A 19,928-nucleotide genomic window follows, 5' to 3' on the forward strand; every position below is an offset into this window, starting at 1 on the left:
GAACAGCTCCTTTTTGCCCTCTCTAGCAGTGGAATTCGGACTGCAGAGAAGCAATGGCAGGTCCACTGGACACAGAAGGCTTCTAAGGAAAACCTTCTTCTCTGCCGCTGGCCTCCCTCTCTGTGAGTGAATAGAGAAAGAGTTCTGCAAACCCTGTTCTTTGATTTGGATTCATTTAATTTTTTTTCCTCAGAAAGGAAACAGCACATAGAAGGAAATGAGGGCTCCTTCCAAAGGTAAAGATCACAAAGAAAATCCCCTGATTCTCTCATTAGGTTTATTTACTGGACCTTGATTGGCACAAAAAGAATACAAACAGCAGAGGTCTTTACGAAACAATGGAGAAGGCTTCTCGCATGAAAGTATTGCCTTAATAACCAATGAATTCATGTCACTTGGGTTTTTTGTTTTGCTTTAAGGGCTAGACTTCTGCTGGGGAAGGTGTTGCACGTTAGCAGCCCTGAGTCACCACCTGGTTTCAGCACCAACTTTCTGTTACCAAAATAGCAACCTACTTTATTTGTTTATTTATTTATTTAAGATGCTTCAGTACCATTTAACATATAGGATTTACAGATGGGTTACATAAAAATACATACAATACAATATAAAAACAGCATAAAAAGAAAATACCTGAAAACATTACAACAAAGCAGCAAAAGAGAGCAATGTTATGATTGATTACAAGTCAGAGAGAACAAATGGGTTTTCCAAAAGCATTTGAAGTTTGCCACAGTTTTCAGCTCTCTAATCCCATGTGGGAGAGTGTTCCAGAGGGTGGGCGCCACTACTGAGAAGTTCTGCTTATGCACCGTTGCCTGGCGACACTGTGTTGGTCGTGGAACGACCATTAGGGCCTCCTTGGAAAATCTCGGGTCAATTTGTGTATATAGGGGAAGGTGGTCAGCCAGGTGACCCTGAATTGTTTAGGGCTTTGAATGTCAACAACAAAACCTTGAATGTGGCTCAGGAGCTAATAGGCAGTCAGTGCAATTCCTTCAACACAGGTATAATATGTCTTTGTGACAAATCTGAGTTAACAGACTCTTTGGGCTCTGGCTTGCCCATCAGTATGAAACTTGCTCCCTTCAGATATCTATCTCTCCCACAGTACATTTAATAATTTGTATTTTAAGGTTATAAATTTTGTTTTATGAATCGTCCAGAGGGGTATAGATGGTATAGAAATGTAATAAATAAAATAAAATGCAATCCAGATTTTTTTTATTCTTCAAACTCTCATAGATCCACTTAGTGTATATTTTATTTAAATAAACTTTTAAAATACAGTTCTTATGTATTCTTCTTCAAGGAAAAGAGATTTCATTTATATTGGTGGAGGGCTGTATTTTCAACAACCTCAGAACAATTTACCTATAAATTGTTGGAGTCAGTGGAGGCTTTTTCTTCTTCTTTTAACTCCCCTGTGGGGGTGGTTGGAGGGAGGAAATGGAGGGAGAGAGGCTTAACTACCTGGAACACCATGGTCCTGATCCAGGGCCATATATCCTTACATGAATTAAGAAAAGTATCATACATAGCTCCACTATGCATGATACCCAAGCACATAGTTTGGCCTTAAGGCTTCCACTTTATGGGAAGGGGTGGAGTCTGAGACGGGGCTTCTGGGCTGAAGCTTCTTGGACCTTGTTCAAGCAAGCTGTTCACCAGGAGCTCTCCTTGATGCTACAATATGTAGGCTGCCTTGTTGCCCTGAGCCCCTTGAGCTCTTGACCCAGTAATTTATTTATTTATTTATTACATTTCTATACCGCCCAATAGCCGGAGCTCTCTGGGCGGTTCACAAAAATTAAAACCATTCAAAGTATAAAACAAGAGTATAAAACCATAATATAAAATACAATATAAAAGCTCAACCAGATAAAAACAGCAGCAATGCAAAATTACAAATTTAAAACCATGTTATTTAAAATTTATAGATTGTTAAAATGTTGGGAGAATAAAAAGGTCTTCACCTGGCGTCTAAAAGCATATAATGTAGGTGCCAAGCGAACCTCCTTAGGGAGGTTATTTATTTATTTATTACACTTATATACCACTCCCATAGCCAGGGCTCTCTGGACAGTTTACAGAAATTCTAAAATTGAGATAAAAACAAGTATATAAAATTTAAAACTTTAAAACACAGAACATACACACATAAAACATTAAAAACCGTTAAAAAAAACTAAACGTGGGTGATTAAGATGTGCCGCCATATGCCTGGGCAAAGAGGAAAGTCTTAACCTGGCGCCGGAAAGATAGCAGTGTTGGTGCCAGGCGAGCCTCGTCAGGGAGATCATTCCATAGTCTGGGGGCCACCACCAAAAAGGCCCTATCCCTCGTTGCCACACTCCGAGCCTCTCTCGGAATAGGCACCCGGAGGAGGACGTTAGATGTTGAATGTAGTGACTGCGTATATTCACGTCAGGAGAGGCGTTCCGTCAGGTATTGTGGTCCCAAGCCGTGTAAGGCTTTATAGGTCAAAACCAGCACCTTGAATTGGGCTCGGAAACATACAGGCAGCCAGTGCAAGTGGACCAGAGCAGGTGTTATATGGTCAAACCTTCAGGTTCCCGAAATCAATCTGGCCGCTGCATTTTGCACAAGCTGCAGATTCCTGCCTGGCATAGATAGTTAATGTGGCAACTCAAGTGATTTAGTGCTTCCTCCTTCCCAAGAGTTCATTAGCTGCCCTTGGTGTCATAAAAGTTGAGCGAAGAAATATAATTACTTCTTTAAAACCCTTAACAGTGATCAGGATGTTCGTTTGTGTATCTCTTCTCTTCTTAACTTTAGTAAGTGACACTCTAATACCGTAACTTGTGTCTTTCAAGCATTTTGCTACGCTTGTTCAAATTCAGACTTGTTGAGTTGTGACTGAAAATCATTACAATCTGATGGCTGTTTGGGACTAATGTAAAGTGAATTGGTGGTGTCAGGCTAGGTGTCAACAAGAAGAGGATTCACGATCAAAGCTGGCATTAATTGTCACGCTTTTTCTGGCTGTGTTTAAAAGCAAACCAAAGTTTAAGTGGACATGGAATCCTGAATGAAAGCAAGCAGATCCTTCCTTTGAACTTTTAAGATGTGAAATCCCTTTGTGTTTGCACTACACATCAAAGTGTATGTTCTATTATTTCAGAGAAAGTCTTAATGTAGTCAGCCTGCTCAAGCATGTCTTGACCACGACGACAGACACCTTTAAACCATATTCCATAAATCACAAAAACTCCTCAAATTGAATACTACTTCTTTGGTATATTTTACCTGATGGCCTCTAGCCCTATTCAGTCATTCATACTCGCACAATTAACACCACATGAGGTGAAGAGCGAAAATACACTTGCTAGCCACATCCCTTGCCAGCTCTGGCTTCTGCTTCCCATACACTGGGAGTGGGGAATAAGGGCATGAATTAGAGAAACTACACTAACCTACACTCATTGGTTGAATATTGTTGTGGCCCAAACATTACGAAGACGGTTCTTATGGTCCAACACAACTTTATCGATAGAAAGGAATTCACATTGCAATGGAGAGAAGATGTACCTCTGCCAAGGAGTACCCTTCTCTGAGGTTTGCTGGGTTTGTCAGCTATTTTATTAGCCAGTTCGGCAGAAGCAAATAGAGCATGAGCAGAAAGCTTGTTTACAAAGACAGAAACTCTAGCTGACCACAACTTTCCTGTAGCAAGCCGGTTACCAAGGCGACTAGGGAAAAGGGCTTTCCCGCAGAGCTTTTCGGTATGCATGAGCGAGATACATGTGGATGTGTGTGGGGGCCTTGTGAGACACAAACGATTTTTAAAAGCGTGCTCAGCTATTTAGCAATGCTCGATGTCTGACTTCTGACCTTTCTTTCCTCATTGATCAGATTGATCTCATGTCAAAATATGCTTATAACCGTCACAATATGGGTTATTGTTTAACCATGGGTTGTTTGTTGAACTGTGGGTTAGCAGTTGGCTTAACCAAAGACATTTTCCTCAGGGTGGCTTCTTAACCATGTGGTTGTGGCTTATTTATCTCAAAGAGAACGCATGGTTTGTTATTAAATAGTTCAGGATGGTTAACCAGCCACCCTGCAGAAAATGTCCTTGGTTCAGACAACACACCAACCCATGTTTCAACAGACAACCCATGAGTCAACAACAACCCACACTCAACCACTGAGTATGGGTTAGCATGTTGTGTGAACCCAGCCTATATGTGTAGGCTCTCCACATGATTTCAAACTCTGATCATGCAGGTTTCTAAATAATGTGGGGAACCTAAATGTGTAGAAAAGGGTACCACACTTCAGACCTGCCCTCCCAATGCACTTATGGGGAAGTTTCAGGAAGGGACATGGGGCAGGGGCACCAAACTTGACCCCGCTGTCCCTTCACACTATGGGAATGTGAATAAAAATGCCCAAATAGGACTTCTGTTTTTGGACATTTAGAAAGGAGCTTCACGCAGAGACTGTTTTCCCTTAGAGATGGCAGAGTAATCTACATCTAGTTAAGAATGTTCTTTAATCTATTGTAACAAAATGCAGCAAAAATTCTCAAATGGCAATTTTGGAATTGATGTAATAGAGATGGCAGATTGGCATAGGAAAACTATTATTCGTTTGTGGTGTGCAAAGTTGTGTCTTGGGGTGCTCAGTGTAATACAAAAACACTTAACAAGTTGATTTGTTATTTTGCTTGTTTTTCACTCTGACTCATGCTCATCCTCTGAGTTTCAAACGCACAAACCTCTTGTTTGGGGCATTTGGATTATTAAATATGGATTATTCTCCTCAGAGAATTCACTACTCATTTTCAAATAACATGCTTTATTGAATCATTCATTTAAGAGAATAAGTGATCTGCAATCTCATTCTTACTTAGGAAATTAGTTGCTTATTATATCATATGAATGGATTGAAGCAAAGATTGTGAGCACCTGTTTCACTGTTTTTCGTTGGCTGTTTTAATTTTTACAAGGAACAAGAATCAGTAACTTGCCTTTGAGTTTTCGCTGTTCATTTTCCTTTGGTTAATTCATTTGAAATAAGTAATGATTTGAAAACTTCTCCCCCATCCTGCAATGTCCTGCACACCTGTGATCATATTATTTTCCTGCCAACTTCAAAGGAACCATATGTGACAAAAAACCCATACTGTGTTTAAAAAGTGTCCTAATGAAAGAGTTTGCAATTAAAACATATTTGGATGAAAGTGGAAATTAGGAAACTTTATTTATTTATTTATTGAGTTTCTGACTAGCACTAACTTATTTTTATTTATTATTTCGTTTCTGTACTGTCCAGTAGATTTTAAGTTGTAAACCTGTTAGATTTTAGTTGTTTAATTTTTTTTACAATGTAGTTTGTTAAACAATATTGAGTAATTAACAAAGATATACAGTCCCATTTCCTAACACCAGCCACTGAAAGCTTATTTAAATAAGTCATCACTTCCAGAATGCCCAAGAGTAGACATCTGCAAGACTCCTGAGGGAAGGCGTTCTAAAGCTAAGAAACTGCTGTTGAAAACAGTCTCTCTATGCCCTTTACGGTTCTTATTTGATTTAATTTCTGTACCAATGAATAGCCAAAGCTCCCTAGGCACATCACAAAAATAACAATCCAAAATAAAACATAATAGAAATATTATATAAAAACTTTAACTTACAAAAAATTAAAACAATGTAAAAAGGCTAAAAAAACCCCACGTATTTATTCTTACATTTATAACCCCAACTTTCTCTCAATCAAGGGCCAACATAGCTTACAGAGTTAAAAATTTGCAGTATCAGAACTTGAACAGATAAAAATGAATATAATGAACCAGCCAATTAAAACAGTTGGCTCACAGCCGCTCGGAATTGGCTGCAGTCTAGAATATATCCTAGAATTATCTCCTAGATTCAGTTTCACCTGCTTGCATCTTGTTGCCAAAATAAGCCAGGCATTCTGTATTTATCAAAAATACATGAAGAGGGCTGAAGGACAAGCAACAATAGAGTTGGGTTGTTGCGATTATGCTGATGATATCTTAGATTGGAGTCTCCACAACAAGGATCCTGCTGGCTTGGCTTGAGTGGAAAGAGAACAAGACGAAAACCTGTTAGACACCGTAGGAGAGACACTTTTAAGATTATTGTTTGACATTAATATTGTTATATCAGATTGTAGGAAATTCTTCTGGAGGAGAAATATAAAATTCTTATCTGAATATGCCATAAAACCTAGCTATTTGCTGCTAGGACTGGCTGAACTAGGAAACAAATACATAAAATTTACAGATGGTTTAATCCAGCCTCCCCCAAAATGGTGCCCTCCAAATGTTTTGGACTACAACTCCCATCTGCCCCAGCCAGCATGGCCAGTCATTAGTAATGCTGGAAGTTGTAATCTAAAAGTTAATGTTTCTGAAGAGGCCTCCACAGCATAAGACTTGTAGGCTGACTGTGGTTCCCTTCTTGATAATTTATGTCATCTTTGAGTACAGTTGAAAGCCTAGAGGCCACATGAGGCCCTCTGCAACTCTCTGGGCATGTCTACACCTAGGGAGGGAGGGGGGAGGAAGTTATCTCAATTTTTCCTGTGACATCTGGGGAGGAAGCAGGACGTTGTGGCCACCATTTTTTTGTTTTTGGGAAGCAGCGGGGTCAGTTGTGCAAGAGCAAGGCCCCGCTCCAACAAAAAGTAAGGGGGGGAAACTTCCCCCAAAATCAGCCCCCAAACCCTCTCCCTGCCATCCCAGGGGTGGTGAAATTGCTGCCACCCCCTTCTGTGATGGGCACGAAGCCACACTGTATGGCTCCATGCCTGTTTCTAGTGCCATGCTTGCTCGTGAAGAAGTGGGCACCAGGCGAGACAGGCACCCACACCTCCCGTGGTCTTGGGACAGTCCCGGGGAACTGGGGAAAATCAGGAAAAATGGGGAACCAGTTATCCCAGGAAAATGGAGGGGTTGTCCTTGGCTGCCCCCGGGATCACCTATATGTCATGTGGATGCACAGGGCCAACCTAGGGACAACCCCGGGATAAAAGTCCCATGTAGACATGCCCTCAGTTGCCCCACCCACTTTTCCCCAATGCCCAGTGATGAGCTGGGTGATGGGGAACAGATTGTTCTTTCTCTGTTGGTAATAGCCGTGGGGGAAACGGCAATCATTATCAGAATTACTGGGTGGAGCAAAGAAGAGCCTTTATCTCCCCTCCCCAGTAATCCTTTCCCCAAGTAGATTGCACTCCCCCAATCTGCCATACATGGGATGGCATACAGAAGGTTCCACACTTCTTCACCCGATCAAGGAGAGTCTTCAAAAGCTTGCCCTTCTTTGCCTTAGGGGAATTCCAAATTCCTGTTGTTTCTGCCCCTTTTCTTCCTCTTCATGAGACTATCTATAACCCATTTAAGCCATTAGTGTCTGCATCATTTCTCCTCTCCCTGGCAAAGGAATATGACAGGAAGAGAAAGAAAGATGGGGATTGCTGAGAATTAAGAGATGCAATGCCCTATGGGGAGGGGAGGGAGCAGGGCAACTGAAAGGTGTGTGGGATGGGGAAATGGATAGAAAGGAGAGTAACAGAGATGCATGTGCAGAGATGTGGTCGTACAGAACACAAGAGAGACAATGGAGCAATGCTAAGGGGAGAATAGAGAGTGAATGTTATGAATGGGAAGTAAAAAGGAAGGAATAAAAGAGCTAGGGATTCAGAGTGACATGTAGTGATGCAGGGAGAGGAAAGAAAGTATGTTATGGGGCCCAGAAGAACACACCAAGTTATAATTGGCTTTCCCATGGTCAACATTAGCACTAGTGCCATCTTTAGTTAATAAAATAAGAGTGGCCCCCAAGGATATGTTGACCTTCTGTCAGAGTAGCTTCATATTAATGCCGTTGGTCGTTTGGTATTGCTATGATTTCTAGAGATCCTGTCTTCATCATTACGTACTCTGTACAGCATGCTTCCCAGTTTGAGTGTATGTACCTTATTTTGGGTACTAGGAAAATGTTAATATTATTAAGAACATAAGAAGTGCCAAGCTGGATCAGACCAAGGGTCCATCTAGTCCAGCACTCTGTTCACGCACTGGCCAACCAGGACATGGTGGAACAGCACCCTCCCACCCATGTTCCCCAGCAGCTGGTGCACACAGGCTTACTGCCTTGAATACTAGAGATAGCACACAACCATCAGGGCTAGTAGCCATTGATAGCCTTTGCCTCCAGGAATTTATCCAACCACCTTTTAAAGCCATCCAAATTGGTGGTCATCACTACATCATGTGGTAGTGAGTTCCAGAATTTAACTATGCGCTTTTATTTGTCCTGGATCTCCCACCAATCAGCTTCTAGTATTTTGAGAGAGGGAGAAAAATGTCTTCACATTCTCCATACCGTGCATAATTTTGTACACCTCTGTCATGTCTCCCCTTAACCTCCTTTTTTCCAAGCTAAACAATCCCAGTTGATGTAACCCTCCGTCATAGGAGAGATGCTCCAGCGCCTTAATCATTTTAGTTGCTCTTTTCTGCAATTTTTCAAGCTCAATAATATTCTTTTTTAGGAGTGGTGACCAGAACTGTACACAGTATTAGAAGTGTGGTCGCACCATACATTTGTAAAAGGGCTGTATGATACTAGCTGTTTTATTCTCAATTCCTTTTCTTATAATGCCTAACATGGAGTTTGCCTTCTTTACAGCAGCTGCACACCGGGTGGACATTTTCATCGAGCTGTCCACCACAATCCCAAGATCTCTTTCTTGTTTGGTCACCGCCAGCTCAGATCCCATTATTTTATACTTGAAGTTGGGTTTTTTGCCCCAGCGTGTATCACCTTACACTTGCTTACATTGAATCGCATCTGCCATTTGGATGCCCACTTGGAGAGATCCCTTTGGGGCTCTTCACAATCCCTTTATGTTTTAACAACCTTATATAATTTGGTGTCATCAGCAAACTTGGCCACTTCACTGCTCGCTCCTAATTCCAGATCATTTATGAACAAATTGAAAAGAATTGGGCCCAATACCGATCCCTGTGGGAGCCCACTATTTACTTCCCTCCATTGGGAGAATTGACCATTTATTCCTACTCTCTGCTTTCTGTTCTTTAACCAATTACTGATCCATAAGACGACCTCTCCTCTTATTCCACGTCTACTAAGTTTATTCAGGAGTCTTGGTGGGGGAGTTTATCAAAAGTCGTTTGGAAATTCAAGTAAACAATGTCCACCAGATCATCCCTGTCTACATGTTTGTTCTAGTAGATTAGTGAGTCAGGACTTGCCTTTGTGGAAGCTGTGTTGATTCTTCTTCAGCAGGACCTGCTCTTCTATATGCTTACTAATTTTGTCTTTAATAATGCTTTCAACCAATTTAACTGGAACAGATGTGAAACTAACTAGCCTGAAATTTCCGGGATCCTCTGGATCCTTTTTTGAAAATTGGCGTTACATTGGCCATCTTCCAGTCCTCTGGTACAGAGGCTGAGCTTTGGACCAGCCACAGACTCTCAGTTTTAAATAATATGTATGTTTGGGGGGGAAGGGAGTGGGGAGAATAACTTATAAACATGGCAATAATCACCATCATTGCAAAGCTGAGATTGCTTACACTCTTAGTAAACAAACATTTAATTTGTGTAGTGTAAATATCAGCACAAATAGGTAACACAATTGGATGTTTCTTTAATGAGATTGCATAAGAAATGTGTGGAAGAGAAAAGAGGAAACTATGGAAATTTATGAGGTATTCTTGACCTTAAGACCTTGTAGCATTTTGGTTTTCTCTCTCTGTTTATTTTTTGATGGTGGAACTCTAAGGCGCTCTGTCTATTTGGTGAGATTGATTTCCTTCAATATGTGACATGACTTCAGAAATTTCTGACTGAATCACAATTGAGCTGCCATCATTCTCTTAAAAACATCTGCTTCCTAATATTACAAGCATTGGCTTGAATCCAAAGAATCTGCTGTGTGAATGGAAGCACTTCTGCTTTATGGGGGGGGGGAAGGTTACAGAATCCCCATCTACAGCTCTCTGTGGCCCTGGAAAAGGCACTCTGGAAAGCCTTCTGACCCTCTAGAGCTAGTTTTCTTGGAGTGTGAGTGCAATAAAAACATGGTTCTTGCTTCTGCTTGCACAGTGGGATCTTGGTGCAACAAGTTTGCTGAAACACAACTGTGCTTTGTCAGCGCTTCCATGGAAGAATTTCGGGGAACCTTATGTATTCTACTTTGAGTACCATTGGCAAAAGGTGGGATCTAGATATAATGAATAAATGAAACCCAAGACACTGACTGAGATTGCCTGATCATCCTAGCCCATTGTGGCTTTATTTAAGCCATGGTGGATTGTGGTGTGTTACAGTCACCCTTTTGAATATTCAAGCTATGGCAGGTGGGCTTATGTGAGGGTTGAACAACTCTCGCATAACCCTAAAACAGCCCATGGGTTGTTTAACCCTCACATAAAACACCCTCACTGGGTTCACATGACATGATGAGCCACAGCAACCCCCTGTCCCAGCTTGAATATTAAGAAGGGCAGCTGGCATGTATCACAACCCACAGTGGCTTAAATAAGCCAAGGTGTATTATCCCTATGACAATTTTGCAAACCAGCAAAATTGTAGGACTTTCCAGTGTATAAAGTGTTTTATAGTTCCTTTCTTTTTGACATCTGTGTGATACTGAATGATGGTGACTTGTTCAAGCCCACCTGGTGAGCTTTGTAGCAGGGATTTGAACATGATTCTGTTGCTAGAATCAATTAACCTCATATAGTTTTGCTAACTTGTTGAACAAATTCCTGGTAAATGCACACCATCTTAGGTGAAAAACCAAAGGGCAGAAGGGATGCTCCATATATCTAAAAATAATCAGAAATGTTAAGTATGGAATCTGAGCATATGGACTTCTATCTGTAGAAACAAGTATGTTCAGGCGAGTTAAAAAATGCATTATGCTTGAACAGAGTGCATGTTAAATATAAGACAGGGAAATTTGTAGGCTGCTAGCTGAAGCACACATACTGGGAAGTATGTGGTGTTGGAGTATATGGGATTCACTTCCAAATAATGAGATTGGGACCCAACTTTCACTGAACGCATGATTTTGAAACCAACTGATAAAGGTGGATCTCTTCCGGCAGGCCTACTCAGTTGAATTTTAAGATGTCTTAAAAGATTTTATGATTTTAATAATGTATTGGCTTTATGTTTTTAATCAGTTTAAGTATTTTATATTTTTGTATTCAATGTTGTTTCCCGCCTCGATCCAGAGGGAGAGGCGGGTAAGAAATAATAATAATGATAATGATAATAATAATAACAACAACAACTAAAATAATGAACATGCAAAAGTTCTTAATTCCATTTTTGTCAGGAATAAGTGGACTATTCTCCAGAAAAAGGAAGATGGTGGTATTTTGTTCTGAAGTAAAAGAATAGGGCATCACATATTTAAAATATGCCATTCCAGCAAATAAGGAGCTTCACTTATGTGACAGGACTTCTCTGTCTTCTCTCCCCTTCAGCCTCCCATGTGCACTCCCAAATCTGGGAGGGGGAAATCCATCCTGCTGTGGAATGATACCATTGAATACAATCCATTGTGTCCATCACTATAAACACACAGTCATGGGGTTGCAGGGTTTCAATATAAGTGGAAGAATTCAGATATTTCTAACTCTTGTGTTTGATGTTTCTGAATGTTCACCTAAGAGCCTATTTGTGGGGTTTAGAACTTGCTCCAGAATGTCAAAAGAAGTGCACATTTGTTTACGTTTTTAAAATGTTTGTAGCAGAAAAGCTAGATATTACATAACAACTGTATTATAAATTATTAACTGCTGATTTCTCTCCCTCTTACATTTCTTCCTCTCCTATAGCCGTCCTCAAAAGGTGTGCTTGTGTCCGTTCTTGCCAATCCATCCCTTGAAAGTCTCCACCTGTTTGTATATTATCCAGCATCCAGCAGAGGTGAGTAAGCTGGAGGAAATACCAAAGTTCAATTAGTCATTTTTCAGCAAACGAAAGGAAAGAATGCAGATGAAAACTGTTTGTTAAGACATGTGATATTTTATCTCTTTTAGATTTATCAATCTCAGTGACTACATAACCTGATGCAATAAAGTCATACATACATTTACTTTAAAAATAATTCCATGTGTTACTCTTGGTTCTTGAAATTTTACCACATCCTGTAATCAGAAAGCAGTCCTATGGCCCTTAGACAATGTCGGGACATAGGGTTGTTCTGTTTACTGGCTCTGAAGTCAGTGACAGGGCTCCGACCTTGGAGCCAGTTAGCTGTGCTCCCCTCTCAGTCGTAACCATCATGGAGAGAACTTCCTATGCTCATCCAGCTCCAAAGCACTGCAGCTAGATGGGCAAAATCACCCTTCTAGCAAAAATCACCCATTTATTCACTACTGGGCTAGGTTTAAGGTTCTTGTACTTGTGTACAAAGCCCTAAACAACTTGGAACCAGGATACCTGAGGTAGCACCTTCTCCCCTACCAACCTGCCTGGTCACTGAGGTCATCCGAGGGCCTGCTCCTGGTGGTTCCACATAGACACATCCTCCAATTGGAGTCCACCAGGGGAAGAGCCTTCAGTGTGGTGCCCTCGCTTCTAAGGAATTCCCTGCCTCTGGAGGTCAGGCGTATTTCGGCACCGCCTGAAAACGTCATTGTTCCAGGAAGCCTTTCCTTAATGACCAGCCACGGTTCACAGTTCACTTTTCATTTTGCTTTTAAAAATCTATTTTAAGGTGTTTTGTTCTGTTTTTATTGAATTTTATCTTGTACACTGTTTCTAAATTTTGAATGGGGAGCGGAATATAAATATTGTAAATGAAATAAATAAATAAGCAGGGCACTGGAGTTTTGAAGGCTGCTGACTCTCAACGTAGGATTGCACCCTTAATAGGTGGTCCCAAGTTTTGTCTTTTTAAAAAAATATTTAAAGTTATATATTAAAAAGTTGTAAATATAAAATTAAAAAAAAGACAGATGACTGTGTGAAAACAATACATCACATGTAGCATTTTCACAGGCACAGTATTTATGGGCATTTTATCCTAGTACATCTGAGGTTGTAATGGTACAGGAACACAAGGAAAAAAATAGTTAATGTTGAAAAGTGCGAAGATAATTTTGCTACTCTTCTATGCAGAAAAGGTCAAAATTCTTACTTGCATGTATTCATATCATACATATCCAGGGGTCCACTGGAAGCATGCATATTGAAACTGAATATAAATCAGTTTTACCAATACCTTTGAGCACTTTGAGGCTGGCTTTGCTCCCAGTTAAGATTGCCGGATACCCATGCTCTGGCCCTATAAGAGGTTTTCAGGTGTGAGCCGTGTTTAGGATTGCAGTATAGCATGTTTTCCAAAAATATTTTATTGGATTTTATTATTATTATTATTTATTTATATAGCACCATCAATGTACATGATTTGATGCAAAGGCTGATCAAAGGGAAATCATCTTTGATGTGCAACTGATACTCTCAGGCCAAATTCCCAACACTATGGGATTATTTTAAATAAAGAGCAGTTTAAGAAACAACTTGGGGGTTCTGTAGATGCAGCCATTGAGAGTGAGTCTAAAAAATGCTGGTGTGCAGGCCCTTCTTTATCTTCTTCGCAACATTATGTTCAGCATAAGTAGCAGACTGTGACTGGAGTTATGAGAATATGTACAAATATTCACCAGTTTAGAAAGCAGGACAAGATGTTGTGATCACAAGGAATAAACAGTGAAGGAAATTTGAGACCATAGAATATCTTATTGTATTGTTCACATGCATTGATCCTGTGTCATTAATGGACTTTATTTACTGCCCATAGAACTCTCCCTATTGAATAATGAAGATTGAGTATTTGGGATTTTTATATTACATACTACCCATTTCAGAGGAAATCGAATAAACAAAAATCCAAAAACAATTTAGGAAGTTAATAGGTTCTCCCTCTCACTTATTCACATTGAATTTGGGGGATATTCTGAAGCTTTATACCTTAGTAATGTTTTACTGTAATTGAATAAGAGAGCTTCGGCTATTGGGCGGTATAAAATACAATAAATAAATAAATAAATTGTTTGCATATAGTCTTCTATGGTATTCACATATCAAATGCTGTTACTCCTGGGATTGAACCTTATGTCTATTAACAAGCTATATTTTATATGGAGCAGGCATGTCAACTTTAAAAACACTTCACTGGCTGCCAATTAGTTTCCAGGCGAAGTAGAAAGAGTTGGTTATTACCTTTAAAGCCCTACATGGTTTGGGTGCAGGTTACCTGCGAGATCGCCTTCTCCCGTAGAAGCCGCCCCTCACACTCAGTTCCTCTGGGAAGGGTTTACTCCAGTCAGCCACAACTAGGTTGACAGCTGTTACTCAGAGAACCTTTTCTTCTGCCACCCCCAGGCTGTGGAATGGCCTGTCGGAGGAGATTCGTTAAGACAACCGTAAAGACTAGTCTCTTCTGGCAGGCCTACCCAAAAGAATTTTAAACCTAAGAATTTTAAGATGTTGTGATTGTTATTTTATTATTGTATTGGTTTTATATGCTCTTTTAACTAGTTTTATGTATTGTACTTAATGTTGTTCTCCGCCTTGATCCAGAGTGAGAGGCGGGGAAGAAATAATAATAATAATAATAATAATAATAATAATAATAATAATAATAATATGAACAATGCCCTTATGGCTTCCTCAGACTCTCAACAACATTAACCTTACACATTATTGAGAGGGTTTCTCAAGTGTTCCCTGTGGTTTTCACCAGGCACTTCCCATTGTCTAATTCTTAGATTCTCTATAGCTCTGTTCAGATGTTACATTTCCCTTCCCCCCTTGCACAGTGGGACTGGGCACAATCCTAGAACATGCATTCTTCCTCGCCCGTCTCTGTGCATAGAAGCTAATGGTATTGCTCTGCTATTTGAACACAGGATTTCCCTTTCCCTAGATTTTGAGCCAGTTTTCTCTGGGAGTAAAAGATGAACATATCTTCTGAAGGGGCTTAGAGGTTGTCTACAATTATGCTAATCTGTGATGGAATGTTTAAACATAATTGGCAGAACCCAGGTACACTAAAGATCTGTTCAAATCACTGGGATTTAAAGGCTTAAGTTCAATTTCAAATTGGCCCAAATTGATTGGCAAATGGCAGTTCTATTGTTTCAACATTGACTTTAATATCTGTTTCTAAGCAATGGCTAGGAATTAACTAACCTAGCAATTCTTTCTATGCATACTTAAAGAATATCTCTGTGTGCTCGTTGTTCCAGTATTATGGCTATAAAATAGGAAGACATACAGTAAATATATATATATTAGTCCCATTTGTATTTCTTGCTATTTGAGTTTGTGAATGCCTTAAATGGGACATCTGGATGTAGTATGATTGCTCTGGCAAAAATAACAAGATAAGGCGTAAGACTTTTTGGAGTTAGATAGGAAGAGGACTTTGGTATCTGTAGCTTCACCCTGTGTTTTATATTTGCATCATTCTATGAGGTTGTCTGTGTGTGCTGTATCCCTGTCCACTTTCTGCTGCAAGTTCTGCCAAATCAAGAAGGAGTCAAAAGTGGCTGGAATTGCAGTGGTAGCCTAACCTTGCAACTTTAAGAAAATGTATCAGGGGTGTGTGTAGATCTTGGATTTCTGCATTTGTTTTCTTTCGACAGCTCTTATTTCTGCTCTTGGTAATTAAAAAAATAAAAAAATTCAAAGGAAACCAGGAAGTTCCATCCCAAGTCAACTGAAATTTGACTCTAGATTTTCCTGTGTTTATGAATATCACTGGGCCGGGCTATGCGTAACAACAATCCACAAGAACAGACTATGGCCCGTAGGGCGGGGAGGGGGCAGTGGTTTCGCCATTGTTTGGATGGCTCTTGGCGTTGAGATTTGAGGATTTTTTTCTTTTTAAACTTATTTTGGCGCACGAGCACGCCCCCATTGCTGCACAAACGTCTCAGTTTGAGAGAGAAAACATGCCGTGCCTCCTCACTTCCAGGATAATGCACAGGTGTCTGCACACTGGGGGACGATCCCAGAAGTGGGAAAGCCCAGGATCCTCCCCCCATCCCCTGGCCGGAAAGCCCATAGGTGCAGACATCCCCTAGGATATTTTTCTTTATCCTTTGCTTGTCCAAACTTAGGCTGAGACTGTACATGTTTTAGGGAGTGAAGCCCATTGTATACAGTAGGATCTTTATGTAAACATGCATAGGAATGTGCTGTTATTTTTTCCCCATTTGGATAGCAATAATTGTAATGATTTTGTGATTTAAACAAATAATTAAAGGCAGAAATGAAAATGCCAGTTGATGCAGAAAGAAGATGAAAATTAATGATGGTTTACTTTTATTTGAGATGCTAGCTTGCCATTGATACTGGCTGGCACCAGTGTTGGGAAAGAAAAATTCCCATCAAACTTATCTCATGTGCCATCCTGATAGATATTGGTAGTATTATTCTGAATTAGTTCTTACACTATTTCCCCCCGCCCCCTTTAACTAGACTTTAGTTGCTTTCAGTGCAGTGTACCCAAATCACAATCATATAGACATTTTAAATTGTCATACATAGTGATGGTTCATGCATGTGCAACAATTCATGAGAGTCAGGTGATTTTTCTCCATATGTCCATAAAAGCAGCTGAAACGGCACAGGAGAAATATCCACGTGTCTTCCTGAAATCTGTCTTGTGAGCTGCTGCACAAAAATAAGTGGCTTCTGCATGGCAGCCATATCATGTTCATCAGTTCTTAGGAGGTAAATCTTATATGTGTGCAAATTCCATTGCAAGTTTCCTTATTGGGTCTGACACAAGTGCAGGTGTGATGAGGATTAGGATTTAAGTGCTAGGTTAAATTTCAGAAACTCTAATACTCCTTACTTGGACTAGTTTTGGGGAGAAAAGCCCCTTCTCTATTCTTTTAATTCAAATCATTCATAATTTTGTATGCATCCCAATTGACATACATCTTTTCTGTGGTAATGATAGCATATCCTGATCTAATTTAGTTTTATTTTCCTTCTTTGTACATTTTCAAGTACAAGTATGTCTTTGCCTGGTAAACAGAACTATGCAGGGATAGGTATACCATTGTTTTGTGAAGGAGTATTGATTTCTATTGGTTTTCTCCCATTTTTCATTATCGCTAGTGTTTGTTTTCAGGTTTACAATAGTGGCAGTATGTTTCACTTTTGAATTTCTTTACAGGGACGTAGCCACAATGCTTTCTTTATTTTTAATACTTCTATACTGGTTGATATAATAAAAATATATAAGCAGTTTATATAATGATTCTAGATCTCATTAGTTAGGTACTAGCTAATGTAGATAGAATAAGAATTACAATGTACATTACATCACAAAATTTCATTCAGTTATTTCATTACTGCTGCATCTAGATGTATAATGTATATGTGTGTTTTAAATGGGAAGGTTTATGTGCTTTGTTTTTAACAGTAAGAACTTTAAATCAAAGAACTTTAAAGGCCTATCCAGTGAAATTTTAGAATGTTTTTAGGATGTTTTTAGGTTGTTTTAATCATGTATACTGTGCTTTTAATCAGTTTTTATGAGTTTTATATTCACTGTTGTTCCCCGTCTCGATCCAAGTGGAGAGGCGGGTAAGAAATAAATAATAATAATAATAATAATAATAATAATAATAATAATAATAATAATAATAATAATATAATATACCCTTACAAGGTTAAAATAAGCTTTTGTTTTTGTATTCCATATTCACTGAAGGAAAGTAGAGTATTACGAACAGTCCCACTTCTGGCTGCTTGTCTACCTGAAGACAAATGTAAAGTCTTGATTGGTCGACGTTTCAGTGAAGACAGGTAAGCAACAGGAACAATTTAACTTCCAGTTCTATGATGAGTACTTGTGGGTAAGCCAAAATACTTTGTTTTATTAGTGTTTTATAATGCACATATTCACAGTAAAATGCCTAAACAATTTTAAAAAATGTTCTAGATAGATGCAAGCAAATATCATTGCTTCTGTCTAGATCTCCAAAATGCACCTTTCTTACCTCTTTCCATGTCCTGGTTATTTTGTATATGAATTCCTTCAGAACAATATATATCCTCTCTCACCAGTCAAATCATGGTGCCTCATCTAAACTTCAATTTCTCTTCCATTTTCTATGTACCCATATAGCATGAGTCAACACTGGCTTTCTGTCATATCAATGCAAGCTTTTAGTTCTTAAGTTTTGTATAACAATCTTCTTCATTTGGACTGTTGTACTCTGAAAGGCTTCTGTCTAGAACCCAAACCACTTCTTGTTTCTTTCTAGTACTTAGCAACTGGTTGGTGCTAAATAAATGGTAAGTATTAGTAATTCCTGCACTTGCACATGTAATTTTGACAAACCCTTTTAAGCTACTAGTTTGAAGGTCAGGTGTGTAACTATTACCCTCATGTGGGATATTTCCTGTGTTTTGTTAGTATGTTTGCCAGGCTCTCCACCAATTTGGAATCTGTACTTACGGGCTCATGGCCAGCATGAAGATATAGTGGCCCAGTTCTCACGATCTCAGTGGCAAAAACAAGCCACATTACATGCTGGATGGGCACCATTTCTCCTTCAAACAAGGCATGCCGCCCAGCTTCAGTAGACATGATGAGCCATGCCCAGGCAGATGGTAACCAGCACAACTCAGGCAAGCCAACCTGGCTTGTTTTATCTACAGTGATCATATTCTATCTAGTGAAGTTCCAACTCAGTTGATCCTGCTTCCATCCAGCTAGTCACACTGCCTAGTCAGTCACTTTTAAAAGAATTGCCACCTAGGGCGTTTTGCCAGTCTTGAGTCAAATCCAGTGAATTCTTAAGGATTAGGTAAGTGTGTCCATGAGTTGGAGATAATAAATATAATGCCATAGGAGGTGAGGGGGGAGATAAGCTGTTCTTAGAGGTACTGACAAATGAAATAAAACACACCTCAGCCCTAGTAAAGCAACATAAAATGCACCTCGAGATCAGATTTTAGCTTTCATAACTGTCTGCTGTTGCTCAGTGTAATCTCCTGTCAGAAATCTGTTCAAAGAAATGTTATTAAATTCATAACACAGAAAAAAGATAGCATTTTATCCATTTACTGTCATAATAATTTAAAATATGCCATAAATAAATAAAGCCATATCCTGTAATGTAAGATACTTTATTTAATCATCATTGTGTATTTTTGACCAAGCACTTGCTCTATTATTCATCATGAAAGTTCTAATAAAGCTGTTATTATGGGATTTATTCGCTTTTAAGATTTATAATAAGTATTTTTGCAAGCCATTCTTTAATCATAAATACTATTTCAGTTGAACAGTAGAAGATCCTAATACTTATTCTAAGGCAAATATTACCAGCAAATTAGGAAGAAAATAGTCAATTTTGCCAGCTATTAATTATCTTTATTAGAACTTTTAGGATGGCGTTGCACTTGCTTGAGCAGTCCTTTTTTCTAACTGGACTTTTTGAAGTTCATTTCTTTTTCACTGTTCTGCACAATAACTGAAATAATCCCACTTTCTGCTTCTGTGGTCTCTTCTACTATTTTTTATTTTTCTCCTTTTTGACTTTTTCAAAGATCATCACATTATAATATTTAGGAAAGCAGAATCCTTATATTTGGTGAAGTAAGAAGCAGGGCTTGAAACTAGGGGTGTGATCCGCTCCGATTAGGAGCGTAGAAGCAGTAGCGGATTGGCCTGCTCCGCCTTACACAGAGGCGGAGTAGGAGCGGACCGCGGACCCCCTAGAAGCAAGGCGAAGAGAAGCGCCCATTTTTCGGAGCTCCTAGTTCAGGCGGAGCGCTCCGGTCGCCATCTTGAAAACATTTCACCATAGGATTGCATTGCGGCAAATAATCGCGCATAACTAGGTTG

The 19,928-nt window shown here is 39.5% G+C and overlaps 1 protein-coding gene across 1 annotated transcript in view; it reads left to right on the plus strand.

Moving 5' to 3' along the window:
• Positions 1 to 19,928, plus strand: part of DTWD2 (DTW domain containing 2) — a 95,382-nt gene that overhangs the window by 20,373 nt on the left and 55,081 nt on the right. The window contains exons 2-3 of the mRNA XM_063128608.1: positions 11,881 to 11,971; positions 17,784 to 17,878. Coding sequence (XP_062984678.1) covers positions 11,881 to 11,971; positions 17,784 to 17,878 — 186 coding nt within the window. The remainder of the gene's footprint in view (positions 1 to 11,880; positions 11,972 to 17,783; positions 17,879 to 19,928) is intronic.

The sequence above is a fragment of the Elgaria multicarinata genome, chromosome 6 (assembly GCF_023053635.1).
Source record: "Elgaria multicarinata webbii isolate HBS135686 ecotype San Diego chromosome 6, rElgMul1.1.pri, whole genome shotgun sequence".
Lineage (NCBI taxonomy): Eukaryota > Metazoa > Chordata > Lepidosauria > Squamata > Anguidae > Elgaria > Elgaria multicarinata.